This window comes from Lepidothrix coronata, unplaced genomic scaffold (assembly GCF_001604755.1).
Source record: "Lepidothrix coronata isolate B3197 unplaced genomic scaffold, Lepidothrix_coronata-1.0 Scaffold174, whole genome shotgun sequence".
In the NCBI taxonomy this organism is placed as follows: Eukaryota; Metazoa; Chordata; class Aves; order Passeriformes; family Pipridae; genus Lepidothrix; species Lepidothrix coronata.
Window position 1 is genome coordinate 1,368,461 of NW_016690354.1, and position 16,863 is coordinate 1,385,323.

Below are 16,863 nucleotides of genomic sequence, written 5' to 3' on the forward strand. Positions count from 1 at the left end.
AACTACTTCCTAAAAGGAATATTTGGGACTCTGGTGGTGGAGAGAGTGTTGCGGAGGCAGTGAGCGTGCACATGTTAATGAACATAGGTACTGCATGTGCATTGGACGAGTTACAGTGATGTATTTCCCAGTCAGTTCAATGCAGCTGCCTGGGGCAAATGCTGCTCTAACACAGGGCTGTAAAGGAATGCAACATTACCCTCTAGGGGAATCTTCAGATAGTCCCCCACACACCTCAGGCCCCAAGTAGAGACAAAGGAGAGGAAAGATGTGATCACATTCTGAGGAGAGACATCAAAGTGAGTTTTATCTGCAGTTTATCAGAGACAGGAGATGTAGAACACAGACATATGGAAATAAAATAACATCTCAATTCAGAGGTTCAGCTACATGATCCCACCACATTCTGCAGCCCTGCTTTCTTCTTTAGGGTTTAAAATTCTCTCTCTTCTGCTTCACCAGTCTTCCCTCACTCTTGGTACTTCCAACTTCCCATCTCTAGAGTAGGATGTAAAGGGGTTACTTGTCATGATCTGAACCATACAGTGTCCTGGGTGTGGAGTTGCAGGCTAATGAAATGTGTTAGAGCAAAAACAGCTGTTAAACAGTGATTGATGTGCAGGGCCATAGCTTGGTCTTTCTGCAATGGTGAGAGGAAGTCCTGCATTACACTGTGCTGCTAATATTCTTCTCTGCTGAAGTCTGGCTTCTGTGAAGGGTTGAACATGAGAGTTCATCACTCAAGGCACCTTCCAAGATTGCTTGCACTGATTGACGTACCTTTGCCCTGAAGTCCCGTCCCACAAAAACATAGAGCAGGGGGTTGATGCAGCTGTTGGCATAGGCAAGTGCTGTAGAAAGGTGATCCCACAGGATCAGTGATTCCGTCGGACCTGTTCTAAGACTAGGTACAAGGGAGAGAATCCCAACTACATGGTATGGAGCCCAGCAGGTGAAGAACGCAGCTACCACGAGCACAATTGTTCGCAGCATCCTGTTGTGCGGTTTGCTAAACTGATTTGCGCGAGTTCTGAAAACGATAAGGACGTAGCAAACTGCCATTATGCCAAAGGGGAGCACAAAGCCGAAGACAGCCCTAGTGACATTTATTACCACTAAGGCAAGGGGTACAGAATAATCACCCTCATAGGTATTTCCCAACAAGTCGTTACCGTTGTAGGCTAGAGGTGAGTATTCTTCCCATGACTCATTTACAGACTCATTTATATAATCTAGCACCTGATCGTCTCCAAAACTGTACCCACACTCAGTTTTGCCATCGTAAGTGCTTGTCTTACGGTAGTAGAAGACAGGACAGCAGAAAATGAAGGCCAGGATCCAAATGCCACCGCATATTAGCGATATAAATTTCACTGTTCGATGGTTTTGACACCAGACAGGTTTCATGACAAGGAGGCACCGGTCGATGCTGATGGCCACGAGTAGGAAGACACTGGCAAACATGGTGAAGATTATGACTGATGGAATGACTTTGCAGAGGAACCAACCATACGGCCAGTGTTCATGGAGGGCCAGGTGAACAATGAAAAATGGCAAGGACAAGCAGCACATGATATCAGCCACAGCAAGGTTTAGGAACCACACAGTGTTCACAGACCTTTTCATTTTCAGACCAGCTACCCAGATTACCAATCCATTGCCTGGGACACCTGTGATGAAAACGATGGTGAAGATAGCAATGGAGACAATTGATACCGATGCATAATATACAGCAGCCTGTTCCTCTGAACTGCTATTGCCCAGGAGCTGAGGCATTCTGCAGCTATAAAACAGAGAGGAAATTAGTAGCAATTCCCATTCTCCTCCCCAAATTCTTCTCTTAATCTTTCATGAAGCATCCTGAGTCAGGTGACAGCACAGAGCTGTGAGGATACAAAGGCATTGGTCTATACAAGTTTGTGCTAAAGGCTTACTAATGTGACCATTGTACACCTTCATCATTCTCGTAGTGGCTAAGCTACATAAGCCCCACTATTCAAACAGCTGTATGCATTTACATTCTCTTATCTCTGTCACCCCCTTTGATATCTGGTTCTTTTTAGTCTCCAAAGTGGTGCTCTCTGTTCACATGGCCATGCTGTCCCCAGGTGTTTCCTATTGCCTTCCTGCTTTGATTACACTTCTCAGAAAGGGACATCCGTGTTTTTAAGTCCTGTTCCCTTTAAAACGAGTGACTTCCTCAGGCATAACCAGTGAAATACATCCAGGCTAAGAAAGCGGTGCTTGTCTTTATGAAATAACCCTGCTCTGCTTTCTGGACATCATAAATAGAACACAGAAGACAGCAACTCTGTTGCTAAGGGGTATTTAAGGGCTAAGGGGTATTTTAGGGAAGTCTCGGTAACCACTTCCTTCTCCCTTGCTTGTATTCTGACCTGTCTGCTGGTTCCTTGGAAAGCTAGTCTTGATGAGGAGAAAGGCAAGAAATTAATGGTTAAGGTTCTATGAAAGGCAAGAAATGAATGGCTTAAGAAGAACAGAGATTTATTTGTAGAAATAAAAATGAAAATACAGAGTAATAGCAGTAAGGTTCTTCAGCCATTTTAGATATAAGAGGTGCCTTATTGCAAGACAATGAAGCTGAGCTACCACATACTTAAGTGAAATGTTAAAACTATGAGAATAGTAGAGGAACAATGTTAATTGCTCAATTAACCTTGGACTTAGATATTAGTAAAATTAGAAAGGAAAGGAAAACTAGCAAAGCCAAGATAGAACTGAGAAAAAGTGCCCGATCTTCATCCTTTAGGTATTAATAGATTTGTCTATAAAATGCCTGTTAACTAAATCCTTGCTGAATCAATGAAAGAAGTTGTGTTGCTGAAAGGTCCCTAAAATGGTACTAAAATGCAAGGAAGCTGCATAGTTAAGAGCTGAATACAGCCTGCAGAAGCAACTGAGAAGACATGAATAACATAACTGACCCTCTTTTTACCTCTGTTATGCCAGTACTTAAATGACGGTCAGGGACTGTTTTGTGCAGGACTAAATATCAATATTATTAAAAAAATTAAATTCAAATCATCCATCTCTTTCTTGCATAACATATAGTCTAAATGTGGAGCGATGCACAAGTGTTAGAACTGCTTCACCAGGAAGAAAATTAGATTGTAATTTACCAGTTTTTGGTAATAACTGCTAAGAAGTTTTAGATGAGGGTGACCTGCAAGAAAAGCTATGAAAGAAGTCTCTGGAAAACTTAACTTAAAGCTGGAGTCTTAATTTAAAATTCTAGCACGTTTGTTCCATTTCCTGTGGTCTTGCTGATACATGCAAAAGTGACTTTTACAGGGACCGCTGGAGAACAGTGCTGCAACAGCTGAATCTTGTTGCCTCCTCATATAGTTACAGAAAATGGTGCGAAGGGGATAGGGAATCAAGGAATGCTGTAAAGACAGTAATGCAAGTCGTATTCCAAAGTAAATGGAGAGATGAATCAACACAAAGATACTGCCCACTCTATGTTTTCAAGAGTGCTAAAAGGGCTGAAATGTTGTTCAAAAATGGAAGAGGGAACTGGAGGAGAGAGAGAGGTTTTCAGGAGTGAATAAATTGCAAGTAGAAGAGGAAAGCAGCTTATGATACTTACCTGAGTGAAGTTATTTCAGTGTGTCAGGGAGCAAGTACCATCAGTCCTGTCCCTGGAGTTACTGAAAAAAGAAACTCACATGACATTTTAGGAACCGCTTGTTGTTTCCTGTATGTGTGTGCCAAGTGTGTTCTTTCGCCCTGATGGAAAGGCTTAGAATGATTCATATTTAAAGTTTTAGATATCATCTGCTCTTTAAATAAACAGTCAAACCAAAAGAAGTTATCCTGATACTGTCAAAATAAAATAGTAGCCTAAATAAAACATTAAGAGAACGCAAAGGAATAATGTGCACAGACCTATACTTCACTAGAGTTTCCATAAGACAACTGAATGACATCTTGCCTGTTGACATAGTACTGACATTTGATATAATTCATAATTCCAAACTCTGCCATGTCACTGTCAAATGTCTGACCTGTTGTCTTGTAGCCACTTCCATGTTTTATGAGTTCAGCATATTCACCTAGTTAATCCCATTTTTCTAGGATTCTTATCAATCCAGATCAGCTTCTGTCCCATCTTGAGACATCTTAGAACATTGTATTCAGCAAACCATGACTGGTCATGTCAAAGGGATTTTAATCGGACTTTTACATTTCAGGGTATTTAAACTCTATTTTTTAAGAAGGAACTTGACTGACAGAAAGTTAGAAGTGGTTAACTGAAATGCTGATTGCACAAAATGTGGCAAGACGATAAGAACAAAAGATCTCTAGGGCAAGAGATTGCCCCTCACAATTTGGCAAATCAAGACTGCTAGCAGAAATGACAAAGCCCAGACATTCAAGAATCAGCCTCAGTGTTTTGGTTTTGGTCTGGAAAAGAAACCACGACAGAGCAAAGTTCTGTCACCTGTATCTCTAGAAGGCACACTGCAGTCGTCTGGTGGCCAGGCCTTGCTAAGTACTTGCTTTCCTCCTCACAACTGTGCATTTAGGGACTCTCCAGTAACATGAAGTACCCACGGGGTTGCCCTGGTACTCCCCATATTTCCCTCTTTAAAAAATTCACTGAATGACTCCAGGGCATTTCTTTGCAGTGTTGAGTAAGCTCAGGTAAGCACAAGCTTTGGACACCAAGTAGGGAACAAAGCCTGGCAAAACTGGTACCAACATAAAACCTACATAATCAAAAAATAGCCCTTCACAATAACAGGATCTCAGTACTGGATGAGTGTTTGGGTCAGTTTTTTCAGTGAAAGAAACATCATTTGAAATATTATATGGTCTGTTTTGTAAAAATGCTCATAATTCTTAAGTTATCTAAAGAGTAATTTTGTGAGACTGGTTTCCCCTGTACCTTCTGCGCAGAAAAGGAAAATTCCAAATGTTGGGTACAATGAAGTAGGTTCCTGGGCAATGCCTTATTTTTTCTTAAATAGGCAAAGCAAAAGCCCAAATGATTCTTTTGCATGGTTTATTATGAGGCTACCTACAGATTGGCATGAACAGTGCATTTTACCCTACTTGCACACCTCACATAATTGCACATTGTGGAGTTCCATCCAAGATTTCTGCTGTTCCTTGTTTTTTGTTCATTGAAAATTTCTGTGTGGGAAAAATATGGATCCTTCATTGCTTTCATAGTCTGATTTTAAATATGTTCTACTTCAAGATTTCAACCTCACTGCTGAATTCTTAAAAAAAAAAAAAAAAAGGTAAAAAAAATTAAAACGTTTAGCTTTTATCAGAAGTGCTTTATAATTTCTTGGTCCAGAGATGCCTGTTTGAACCAGGCAAAAGAATGTTATGTTCTCTGCTGGTTAAGTCTCAATGGAAATGGATGTGAGGTGTATTCCTGGAGTCCTGGTGCTGCTTGCGCATTTTTTCTCACATGCCTTACAACAGCTGGCCCTTTGCCACTCGCTCATCCTAGAAGGACCATAGGAGAACTGTAGCACACTGAATGACAGCACAGTAAAGAGGTAGGTAAAATTTAGTATTGCTAATTGTGAATCACTGAACTTGGAAAGGCAACTGTAACTATACACACAGAGGGATGTACTCCAGATGAGTTATTAGAACTCAAAGAAAAAACTTAGCAGTCACTGCAGGATGTTCTCTGAAAAATCATATCAACACACAACTCAGTCCAAAAGGTAAATGTAATTGCTTCTTGAACAATGAATGCTGTAGTAGTCCCCGATCTTAAAAAGAATTATAGAATCAAAAATAATGAAGAAAATTATGACTAGACAGCCATTGCTGGGAATGGCTTCTTTTGGTGGACAAGCTAAATAGATGAGAACCTAAATAGGTTCACCTAGGAAAAGAGACAGGTGACAGTATGAGAGACACGAATTCTTATTTGAAAACAAAAATTTACATTTTTTCATATTACACAATCAGATTCATAACTCCAGGGATGACACAGGTAACTAGAATATAAATAAGTTTTAAAAAAATTAGATGAGTCCATAGAAGACTATAAAAATATTTATAAGAAATGCACTAAACCCCCGGCCCTCAAAGACGTTACACCACAGATTGCTAAGCTACTATACTAGGGAAGTGTAATTCTGTACTGTTTTACAGGCTTTCTTTAAGTTCTTCTGCAAGGTTTACCTCTCATTGATGTCTTCACCTCAATTCTGCAGTCTGACAAGCAGTTTAACACTGGCACAGTGCAAGGAGGGAGGCTGAGCTGCCTCTTACACATGTATCTGCATTGAGTGTGGGTGCCATGTATTCCTACCGGCTCCTGCGCAAGCTGATCCAACACAGTTGCCGAGTTGTCTGTATTAGTTTCTTCCTTATCTTGGCAGTTCTTGCCAAATGTCCTTGTGGCCCATAAATTCTGCATTGTGTCCACTATCAGAGGTACATCCTTCTCCCCCAAGCTTTGTTAACCTCCCCTGAGGTGTGAGGTTATTGAAACATGTCGAGCCCTAACAAGGTAATTCTAGTCACAAGTAATTTGTCTTTCTAGCACCTGGACATCACTTAGAGCTTGCTTGTTAGCTGCCCTGGGTTTCACAGATTAAATCTCTCTTGTTGTTGATTAGGCTTGAAAGTATACAAAGATCAAACATCAAAGAACATCCTTTCTTAAGAGAATTTTTACATATTCCGTATTTTTGCGACAATTAGGCAGTACTCCGCTTCACAACCCCCTCCTCATTTCCTGGAAATTCCTGGGCAAATTGTTAATTTTTATGACCCTTGAGATGTCAGCATCACTGTTAGTCTTAACTAAATCGATAAATAAAATAGTATTTACACTCTTATTTTCGTCACATTTTTGGGGAAGCCACACTCCTGAAATTAACCTTTGGTAGCTGGCATTTTCATCACTTCCAGCAGCAAAACCTGTAGCGTTTTGTGCCACGTTTTCTCTTGGTTTGCCGTTTTACCAAAAAGACACCCGATCCCAGCACCACAGAAAGTCCATGTTCACTCAAAGCCCCAAGTCTGGCCCACGGCTGCAGGGAAGCAGCCCCCGGGGAACCCACAAGCAGGTCGATGTCCGTGTGGCGCCACACACAATCCCGCTCCTCCGGCCATCCCTGGGGACGGCGCCCCAAGCAAACATGGCCGCGCCAGCCCCGGCGCGGGACCTGCCAGGTTCCAAGATGGCGCCAGGCCCCGCTGCTGTGTCAGAGGCGGCTCCAAGATGGCGCCCTCCCGCCCCTGGGCCCCGATGCCAGGATCCAAGATGGCTCCCTCCGCTTCTCTGACGTTGCTCGCGTCCCGCCCTGCCGCCCCCGCGCCCCCAGGCGGTGTCTGCCCTCATCAAAGATGGCGGTGGGCAGTACAGCTGGTCATTAGGCTACCGCGGCTTGCTTCTCGCCGGGGTTCGTGGCCGAGATGGCGGCGGCCGAGTTGGAGTACGAGTCCGTTCTCTGCGTGAAGCCCGATGTCAACGTTTACCGCATCCCGCCTCGCACCTCCAACCGCGGATACAGGTGAGGCAGCGAGCGGCGGCGCCCGAGATCGCCCCGGCTCGGCTCGGCTCGGCGCGGCCCGGCCCAGCCCCTGGCCGCAGGGCAGCCAGGGCCCCGGGCGAGGCCCTGGGGAGCCGTGTCCCGCGGCCGCGAGGAGGTCTGGCCCGTTCCCTGAGCCCCCGCCGGCCGCAGCCCGGGGGGACCCGCCGCCTCGGGTTGCCTCTGGTTGGAGGTGGTCAGCGCCCGAAAGCAGACGCGTGCGCTCGGTGCTGTGGAGGAGCAGGGGCTGCTTTGTCAATCAGGTGCAGGAGGTGAGGCCGCCTGAGCACCTTGCTGTTCCAGGCAGAGCGGACCGTCGCTCCGGGTTTGCTCGGTCAGCGGGGATGTGACTGATGTGCTCTAACGGCGCGTTGGCTTTGGCCTGTTCGCTCTGGCAGCAGCGGGGAGGAAGGCAAGAGTTGTTCTGCGTGATTTTTAAGAGGCTGCAGGACTAGCAGGTAGAAATGCCGTCTCTGATTAGCCGAAAGCAGTAGCGTGCGGTTTTAAAAGCTGTGACCGCAGGCCTGCTAGAGAAGGGGATTTGTGTACTCCCTGAACTTGACAGACTGTTGGTGCCACGGATGTTTGTTTACAGTTGTAAAATCCTGTAGATTTTACAGCACCAAGTCTGCCAGAGTTCAAGTGTTGTTTGGACAATGCTTTCAGGCACATGCCGTGATTCTTGGGGATGTCCTGTGCTGAGAGTTGAACTCTATGATCCTTGTGGGTCCCTTCCAACTCAGAATATTCTATGATTCACTCGGCGGGTTTTTTTCTCTCTTTCCTTTTTTTTTTTTTTCCTTCACAAGACTGTGGTAAAGAGTTTGATGGGCTAGTCAGAACGTATGATGTTTTATCTGGTGTAAGCCAGGTACCTACAGGTTCAGAAGTACTTCATATTAGTTTGCAACAGTAGGGTAGAATAACGGTGTGGCTTTTCAGCATGCTAATAATTAATTATTGGGGTCTTCCTGATGCTCACAAGTCACTTATTAGTCACTTGTGGATTTCCTGTTCAAGAGAGTTTCTGGGCTTCCGTCTCCCCTCTTCTATAGGCTTATGAATGTAGAGAGTTGATATTCTTTGGACTGTGTCTATTTCCCTTTACCCAGAGAGGCCAGTCAAAGTCATGTGTTGATTGGCAGCAACAGAGAGGAACTGAGACCCAATGTGTTGTTTGGGGAGGGAAGTGGAGTGAGGCAGTTTCAGGTGCTGAAAGTTTGGGAGCAGAGACTTCTTCTGAGATGTTTGGGCAGAAGTAGAAGGGTTCTCTATGGTCCGTGATCAGCTGCTTGTCCTTTCAGGGCATCTGACTGGAAGCTGGACCATCCAGACTGGACAGGACGGCTTCGTGTCACCTCCAAAGGCAAAACTGCTTACATAAAACTGGAGGATAAGGTTTCAGGTAAGGCAAAGGCTATGCCTTGGCAAGACTGCAACTATGATTGCTACTGTGCTGCTTGTGAGCCTGCTCAGAGCTGTGTGGCAGCCCTGGCCACATTTAGCAAGAGGTTGCTCTCCTTAACACTTGATTCTTTGTCTGCAGGAGAACTCTTTGCCCAGGCTCCCATAGATCAGTACCCTGGCATTGCAGTAGAGACTGTGGCAGATTCCAGCCGCTACTTCGTCATTCGAATTCAGGATGGGACTGGTGAGTTGAGGGACAATGTATGTGCTAAGTGCTAGGGGTGGAGGAGACTTATCCTGGTGGAGCTGGGTGTTTGCCAGGTGGATTGGAACTGTTTTGGGAGTGCTGGCAAGGCTGGGGAGTGTGCCTGGAGGAGTCAGAAGCTGAGATAAACAGAGGAGGTTCTTTACATTGTACAGAGCCCAGGGGCTGGGAAGGAACGTTTGGTTTCTGAGTGTGCCCCATGGGAAGAAGGGTGTATCCTGAAGGCTAGGAACAGTGAGCAGCTGGTGTCCAGCTGCAGCTGTGTTGGAGGGAGGTAGCACAGAGTGATTTAGGAGAAGCAGAAGGATTTTGGAGCGATTGAATACAAGGGCCCATTTGCAGGGCACCTCCAATGACTCCTCCTATCTCCTTGCTAGGACGAAGTGCTTTTATAGGCATTGGCTTCACGGATCGTGGTGATGCCTTTGACTTCAACGTCTCTTTGCAGGATCACTTCAAGTGAGTTGTGTTTTTCTGGAATGCTGTTTTTCCTCTAGCCTGTAGAACGTGGCGGGTGGTGGTGCATGGTCATTCAGTGTAGGCTTCCCTGGGATGGTCCTGAAGCCCTGCTCTAGCAAGGGACACTTGAGTGTGCTGCCAGCAGGGTCGGATCTGTAAGTCTTAAGCTTAGGTCCTGTGATGCTCCAGGTGCAGTGTTACACAGTTTTTTGGGTTTGTGGTGGTCACAACTTTTTGCTGTACTACAGTGGGAGTAGGGAGGCAGCAGGTTTGACAAGGCAAAGTAGTTTAGTTGGATAGGGAGAGAAACACATTTTTCTGAAATCCTGCTCCCTTTTGCCACAGGGTTTCATGTCTTCCTCTCTTCTTTTTAGGTGGGTGAAGCAGGAGACTGAGATCTCCAAGGAGTCCCAGGAAGCTGACACACGTCCCAAATTAGATTTAGGATTTAAGGAAGGGCAGACTATCAAACTAAACATTGGGGTAAGCAGACCAGTTTACTCTGCTTCTTTCTCTGGATGTGCCAGTGGAGACTCTTCTTACATGTCCTTTTTTTTTTTATACAGAACATGACGACAAAGAAAGGAGGAGCAGCCAAGCCCCGTGCGTCTGGATCAGGTGGCCTAAGCCTGCTGCCACCCCCACCAGGAGGCAAAATTGCAGTCCCTCCTATTCCTCCCCCTTCTTCCACAGCCATTGCCAACCACGTCACACCACCACCTGTGCAGAAATCCAGTAATGCGAGCGGTGCAGGTAAACATTAGCACAGAGCAAGTGATCAGGCACCGGTAGGTGCTTAGAGAGAGCTGAGATCCGCTGCAGCAAACCCATGTTCAGCCTCGTGCCAGCAGTGCCCTGTGAGACATGGTGTGTCCCTGCTCTCTTTGGCAGCTCTGGTGCCCCAGTGCAAGAAAGACATGGGTTTGTTAACCTGGGTCCTGAGGAAGGCTGTGGAAATGGTCAGAAGGCTGGAACACCTTTCCTGTGAAGAAAGGCTGAGAGGGTTGGAGTTGTTCAGCCTGGAGAGGACAAGGTTCTGGGGAGACCTCATTGTGGCCTTTCAATATATAAAGGAATCTTGTAAGAAAGATGAAGACTTTTTACCAGGACCTGTAGTGACAGGACAAGGGGTAAAAGCTTAAACTGAAGGAGGGTAGATTTAGATTGGATATCAGGAATAAATTCTTTACAGTGAGGATAGTGAGACCCTGTGACAGGTTGCCCAGAAAAGCTGTGGGTAGCCGTTCATTGGAAGATTTCAGAGGCCAGATCGGGGAGGGCTTTGAGCAACCTGATTTAGTGAAAGGTGTCATTGGCTCATGGCACGGCAGTTGAACTGGATGAGCTTTGAAGGTCCCTTCCAACCTAAGCCATCCTGTGATTCTATAACAGAGAGGTCACTGCAGTCTTCTGGAGGCTGTACTAAAAGTGTGACCTCTTACTAAAAATGTGACCATGCAGAGGTGTCTGGAGAGCTGATGATACCCTCGTGAAGGCAGAGACTTTAGCAGTGCTGTACACAGGTTTGAGTGAGAAGAAACCACAAGCTTCTGAATAGATCTTGTGTTGTTCCAGAGCATGGTTTTTAGTGTTAAGGTGATGTCTGTTTGGCATCTGTTATGATTGCTGAGCCTTATGTCTACTGGGAGAGGTAATAAGTCACAAATCTGCCAGTTGGTGTGCTAAGTGGAGACCGAAAAGTTTGATGTACCCTTGGAGTGTGAGCTGGAGTCTCTGTGCACGTTCAGTAAAAGGTGATGCTGTTACAACAAACCCCTTGAAAAGTAACTTCCTTCTTCTGGAAGGACAGCTGGAGTCCTTTAAGATTTTCTGCCCCTGCATCCAGGACTTTGTTAAAGGTGACAGTTTAAATGCCTGTGGGGTTTTCTTCTTGATTAGCTTGATATTTTTTTTTCCTTCTCTCCTCCCATAGATATTCTCTTAGACTTAGATGCTCCTGCATCTGCATCCAAGGCACCAGTACCAGCTACCACAGACCTCTGGGGAGACTTCAGCACTGCATCCAGGTAAACTGATGAAGGGAACACAAGAAGGGTAGTGTCCTAATGGGCACTGGAAGAACCATAAGTTAAGAAGTCTTATTAGATCTGCCCATTTGACTCTCCTTTCTTTATTGCAGCGCTGTTCCCAATCAGGCTCCTCAGCAGTCCAACTGGGTCCAGTTCTGAATGATCAAAGCAGTGGAATGGGGCAAACTGATGACCAAGAGGCACTAGAGGCACCAAATGGGATCAGAGGGGCCACAAACCTCTCTAGACTTCAATCAAAAACAAATTTGGACAATCTTTCATTTTTAAACCAGACCTTCACTTCAGTAAAAACTTACTATTTTTGATCCCACTGAACCAAAAGAGAACATACTGACTCCTCCCAAGATGGACAAGGAGGAGAGAGGTAGCCTTATCTCTTCCACCTACTTGGCCATTAAATGGTACATCCTAGCTCTTTTTCCCTGTCTTTCCATACAGGGAAAGCAAGAATCCTAAAGAAGGTGGGTACAGGAGTAGGCTGATAGGTGCCCCCGAGTTCCTTGTCCTCTAAATTTTCTCTGGTTAGGCTGTTGCTTTTTGTGGCTGTTTTCAATAGTGACTCCAATCTTTGCAGCTTGCAGTGCTGAGGACAGCTACATTTGGCTGCAGCTGGTAAATGAAACATGTAAGGAGATACTTCTTGTCTCAACACGAAACCCTGTTGGATTAGTTACATCTGTGGTGAGGAGTGAACCTCCCCCTGCACACACTACTACTTGCTGTCTTTGGTGCAGTTCTTGGTAGTGCTTGATCTTCTTGTGCTCTTGTGGGAGGTGTCACCCAAGTCCTTGGGCAGACCTGCTGCCACTGCGCTGTAGCTCCTTGGTGGGCACCGTCTCCAGGCTCCTTATTTGGCTTGCAGGTTCGCTGGAACAACTTAGCTCATTTTAACTCCTTTCTCCCCGTGCAAAGGCCTCACTGTCACTGAGCTGTTTTAACTGGAAATAGCTTTAAAAAAAAAAAAAGGCTGGTTGTTATAATTTGGTAGTTACTTGCACTAGATGACAACCAGATAATTCCCACCATTTAGCATTTCATGTTCCTGCATCACTGTCCTGAGCCCTGGCCTTGTATGTGACTTGGCACTGTGTTACAAGTATTGCATATCCGTGCCACAGTAGGAATTACGGTGGGACAGTGCATTATTTTGTGGTGAAGGACAGTCTTCTTCCTCTTTTCAGCTCACGCTTGCCATTTGGATAAGAAATGTATAGTAGGCCCAATCTTGAGAATTGGCAGCAAAATTCTCCCACCTGTATTCCTTCTTATAGCTTTTCTTCTGGGGCTAACTTTGTAGAGATGTGAGCTGGTTATTGGAACTTGGATTTTTTTCTTAAATTTTTAATGTGCTCCAAGCCCCCTCTATTTTCTGTGTGGTTTAGGGGGTTAGAAAGAAGATAAAGGGCCCTTTACTCTCTGCTTTTCTCTTTGGGAGAGCTCCCCGAGGCCCCTTGATGTGGATGCTATTTCATCTTCAATGTATGAATGTGATCTGGGGTGTAAGTCTGTGATTACTCTGGGCAAAGCTTGCAGAGCAGGCTGAAAACCTCACAATGCTGGCTCCCCTTCATGCTGGCTCATAAGCCAAAACACTAGCTGGGAAGGTGATCTCAGTGACTCTTGGACAGCTGTACCCAGTTACTGGAACACTAGGGTTTTGGTGCTTCATTGGAAGGCTTCTTCCTGTTTTGAACACTCAACACAGCAACACTTTTGTGTCTCTAGCACACCTCCACAAGTAAACTTTCGCCTTTGGGCAAAAATTTTCTTGTGAGGCTTTTAAAAGAGTAGTTAGATGTATGCACCTTGTACTGGCCGAAGGGTCTCTTTTCATTTTTGTCTTCTTATTACACTGAGGGCATTTCGGAGACAAAGTTTCACTTAGACCATCCCTCTGGGAAGCAACATTATTGGAATAGCTCTAAAGCTGCTGCAGTTCCACTTGTGGAAGTGGGGACCAGACTGCTGTTGGATGTATTTTAAGTAGTCGTTTAATCCTGATTCTCTTGCTCCCTTGGTGTTTCCCCTTGCCTTCATAGTCACTCCTGCAGTCTCACTGCACTTCAACTTCCTGCCTCCTGAACTTGTGGATGGCTATAGTCTGCCAGTGAAGTCATGGACTCTGCTGGTTGGCTTTTTGTTTTGTCGTCTTTTGTTTGCTCAAATCCTAGTGAGGTCCTGTCATTTCAACTATGTATCGATTCCCCAACCAAGGAAGTTCATGGCACCAATTAACAACTAACTAGGAGCCTCTTCTGTATTGTCTTAGTATTCTGGAGATAATATATTATGTATTGAAAAGCTGAAGAAGCAAAAATTAAAGATATATGTATATAAAGCATAAGATGTACTGGTGCAAATGGTAATTAAACAAGTAATATTGGGGAAAAGAGTGTCATGAATCTTCTGAGTTGTCAAATTGTTGTTGCTTTGGAAGCCTCTAGATTGAAAGTCGTCATGACTCCAGCAAGATCCTTGTAGCCTACTTACCCTTCTGAATATGTGCTATGGCCTGCAGACTGGACAAGAGCAACCTCAGGAATGAATGGGTTCAGGACATTCTGTCTGGACAAAGAGGGAGGAGTGTGGAAGAAGGACACAGAAATGACATGGCTGTTCCAAATGGGGTAAAACACCACACAACACCAAACACAAATCAACAACATAGAAACAGGCCTGACTGTAGGTGCATATGATGCTTGATAAGAGTGTGGATAAAACTACAAGTGAGAAAACTTAGTTGCCCTGACATTTAGCATTTCAGACATTAGAGGCTTTTACAGCCTGCAGATACTTTCAGAAATTATTCTTGCCAAGCTGGTAGATGGGAAGCAGTCTCTGCTGACTGCAGAGGTGAGCAAGGTGAGCTTTGTCAGGAGCAGCAAGGGCAGGCTGCTTGGAAAGAGAGAGCAAACTGGGAGCTGAGTCACAGCAGGGCAGGCAGGGGCAGTGGCCTCACCAACAAAGGAGCAGTCCTGCAGTACTTGAGCACAAAGATCAGAGCCCGTCAGGGTGAGGGTTTAGATCAGCAGGGTATGTGGCCAGTTGTGGGCATGGCTGCTCTAGCTCAGGCAGGGATCAAGCATGAGACCCTTAGCTGTGATAAGCCTGCAGGCCACCTTTGCTAAGGTTTCTCAAAGCCAGACACCTCTATTACTTAAGCTGGACCTGAGTCCAGGCAGCTAATCTGCCAGAAGGTGAGGAATATGCTCAGGGCCCTGATGTTCTTCTATCAAGCCTGCTTACAGCTGTTATCTTGTGCAGCCATGCTTGCTCAGTGTTCCTCTACCAGACAGCAAAGCTGTGCATATGGCTGTGTTGAAAGTACAACAGAAGTCTTATGGCCTGGGTAAAGATGAGAAGTCTTAACCTTTGAAGTTGGTTGTTTGAATTGTCAAATATTCTAGCATCTGTGGTGGCTGAAAAAAAAAAAAAATTACATTTTTTTCAGATCTAGGAGCAGAGCTGTGACCCTGTTTTGGTGGAATGTTGTATGCATCCTGGCAGGTGGAAGGTGAAGCATCATGCCCACAAGCTATGGTGAAGTTTCTCTGACTTTTCAGTAGGTACTTGAAGCAAAAAGGATTAAAAAGCTTAAAAGGGTATTTCTCCAGAGCAGGAGGATTTTCAGGTGAGGTGCACCTAAGGGAACTGCAGGGATATACTCCTGTTTATGCATAAAGAAGCATAGAGGATTGGGAAACAGTTCATTGGGGAGAGTTTAGTCCCCTCTGGAAATCTTCCCAGTACCCGTATCTTTTCTCCCTGGTAAGTTACTAGTGAAATTACTTGGCCTGGCCTGTGGCTGGACCAGCTGAATTCTTCCATCTTTCTGTACTTCCCATTACCAGTGGTTTCTTCTAATGTAGCAGAAGCCAATAAGCAGGCTGCTTGAGAACTACAGTTTCTGATACTGCAGACAATAGTCTTGTCTACGTAAAGGATCAAGGTCAGGCCCTTATGTATCAGCAGATCAAACTGAGCAATATCCCCTGAACATTTATGTTTTACGTAGTAGATCAGCTGATTTCCTTAGGCTTTTGGGAAGACCTGCCATCAGTCTGAGAGGGACTAGTCAAAGGGGCAGAAAAGTTTGTGCCAATCAAGAGGCAGACTGTAGCAAATAGGAAAGAAATGTCAAAGAGATGATCTCAGTTTCATCTGGTTTTTGGTTGTTTCTTTTGTGAAAGTTGAGGTGGGATGTGAGTGTTTCCTACCCCCTTCTCCCATTAATTATGTTCTACATTCTATGACTTATGTCTCACAGTCATGCAGCAACTGTTCCTACCACAGCCGTGTGAATTTCAGACTCTAGACTTCACAAAGCCTTGATGCTGTGTGTGGACTCCTGAAGAAATGGAGAGGAAGACTTGTTCTTCCAAATAAGAACCAAACAGGAAACCAAAAACCCCAAAGTCTTCCTGAGCATTGGTAATGAGGAAAGAGGATCTGAATCTGAACTCAAGCTGTTAAATCAGCATAAATCTACAAAGTACTAGGAGGGAGAACAGCTGGGCTGGTAACGCATAGAAGCGGAGCCCTGGGGCCTAGGTGGTTAACACACATAATGCCTCAAGGTCTAGGCAATCTGTTGAGTGCTCATTGCATTACATGAACAATAAACTCTCACTCTAGAGGTGGTTATTGGTTGGTCTCTTTCTTCCAAGTTAATATCTTTGTCCATGCTCACAGGAAAAGGAAAAGCACATTGCAGGATGCAGTGCCCTTCTAGTTTGGTAGCTTAATTTTGCCCCATCCAGAGTTCGGACTCTGACAGACATTCCTTGAAGCTGAGCATGGGAAAAATCCATCAGTCAGCAATAGCTGGTCGTTATAGTGGCTCCTGAGCAGAGCCACGTTTTCCAGCTGTCACTTTTGGGATCTTACTGCATCACTTGTGTTTGGGGCAGGCCAGCCAGGTAACTTGCAATAGCCTGCTTTCCCTTTTCTTTCCTAGGCATTGTAGAACAGCGACTCCCGAGCCCTGGGACAGAAGCATCTGGCTTGCTTAGTAGACTGGCTTTTTAGTCCTTGAAGCAGTCTGAAGAGACATTCCGTAAAGGAGGAAGCCGCCTGTAACTTGCCGCCTTTGTGCTGAGCCTTGTGTTTTAGGGATGTGTGGTGCTCCCCTGCCCTCCTAGCCTGG

At 45.2% G+C, this 16,863-nt stretch overlaps 2 protein-coding genes across 8 annotated transcripts; one reads left to right on the forward strand and one right to left on the reverse strand.

The window, feature by feature from the left end:
* Positions 1 to 282: 282 nt before the first annotated feature.
* C3AR1 (complement component 3a receptor 1) lies at positions 283 to 7,169 on the reverse strand. 7 transcript variants are annotated; one of them, XM_017830128.1, is made up of 3 exons: positions 6,882 to 7,169; positions 3,611 to 3,750; positions 283 to 1,783 (listed from the first exon to the last, which is right to left on the reverse strand). In XM_017830128.1, the coding sequence occupies exon 3, from the start codon at positions 1,774 to 1,776 to the stop codon at positions 667 to 669; it is 1,110 nt and encodes a 369-aa protein (XP_017685617.1). In that variant the 5' UTR covers positions 1,777 to 1,783; positions 3,611 to 3,750; positions 6,882 to 7,169; the 3' UTR covers positions 283 to 666. The 7 variants fall into 7 exon arrangements, with proteins under 7 accessions (XP_017685617.1, XP_017685615.1, XP_017685616.1 ...); XM_017830126.1 differs by having other exon boundaries at positions 3,611 to 5,759; XM_017830127.1 differs by having other exon boundaries at positions 3,611 to 3,671; positions 6,178 to 7,169.
* A 159-nt stretch (positions 7,170 to 7,328) lies between these two features.
* On the forward strand, positions 7,329 to 14,110 carry NECAP1 (NECAP endocytosis associated 1). The gene is made up of 8 exons (XM_017830155.1): positions 7,329 to 7,517; positions 8,840 to 8,940; positions 9,082 to 9,186; positions 9,585 to 9,666; positions 10,041 to 10,149; positions 10,233 to 10,419; positions 11,600 to 11,693; positions 11,807 to 14,110. Exons 1-8 carry the CDS (start codon positions 7,420 to 7,422, stop codon positions 11,853 to 11,855), a joined length of 825 nt encoding a protein of 274 aa, XP_017685644.1. The 5' UTR covers positions 7,329 to 7,419; the 3' UTR covers positions 11,856 to 14,110.
* Positions 14,111 to 16,863: the final 2,753 nt, after the last annotated feature.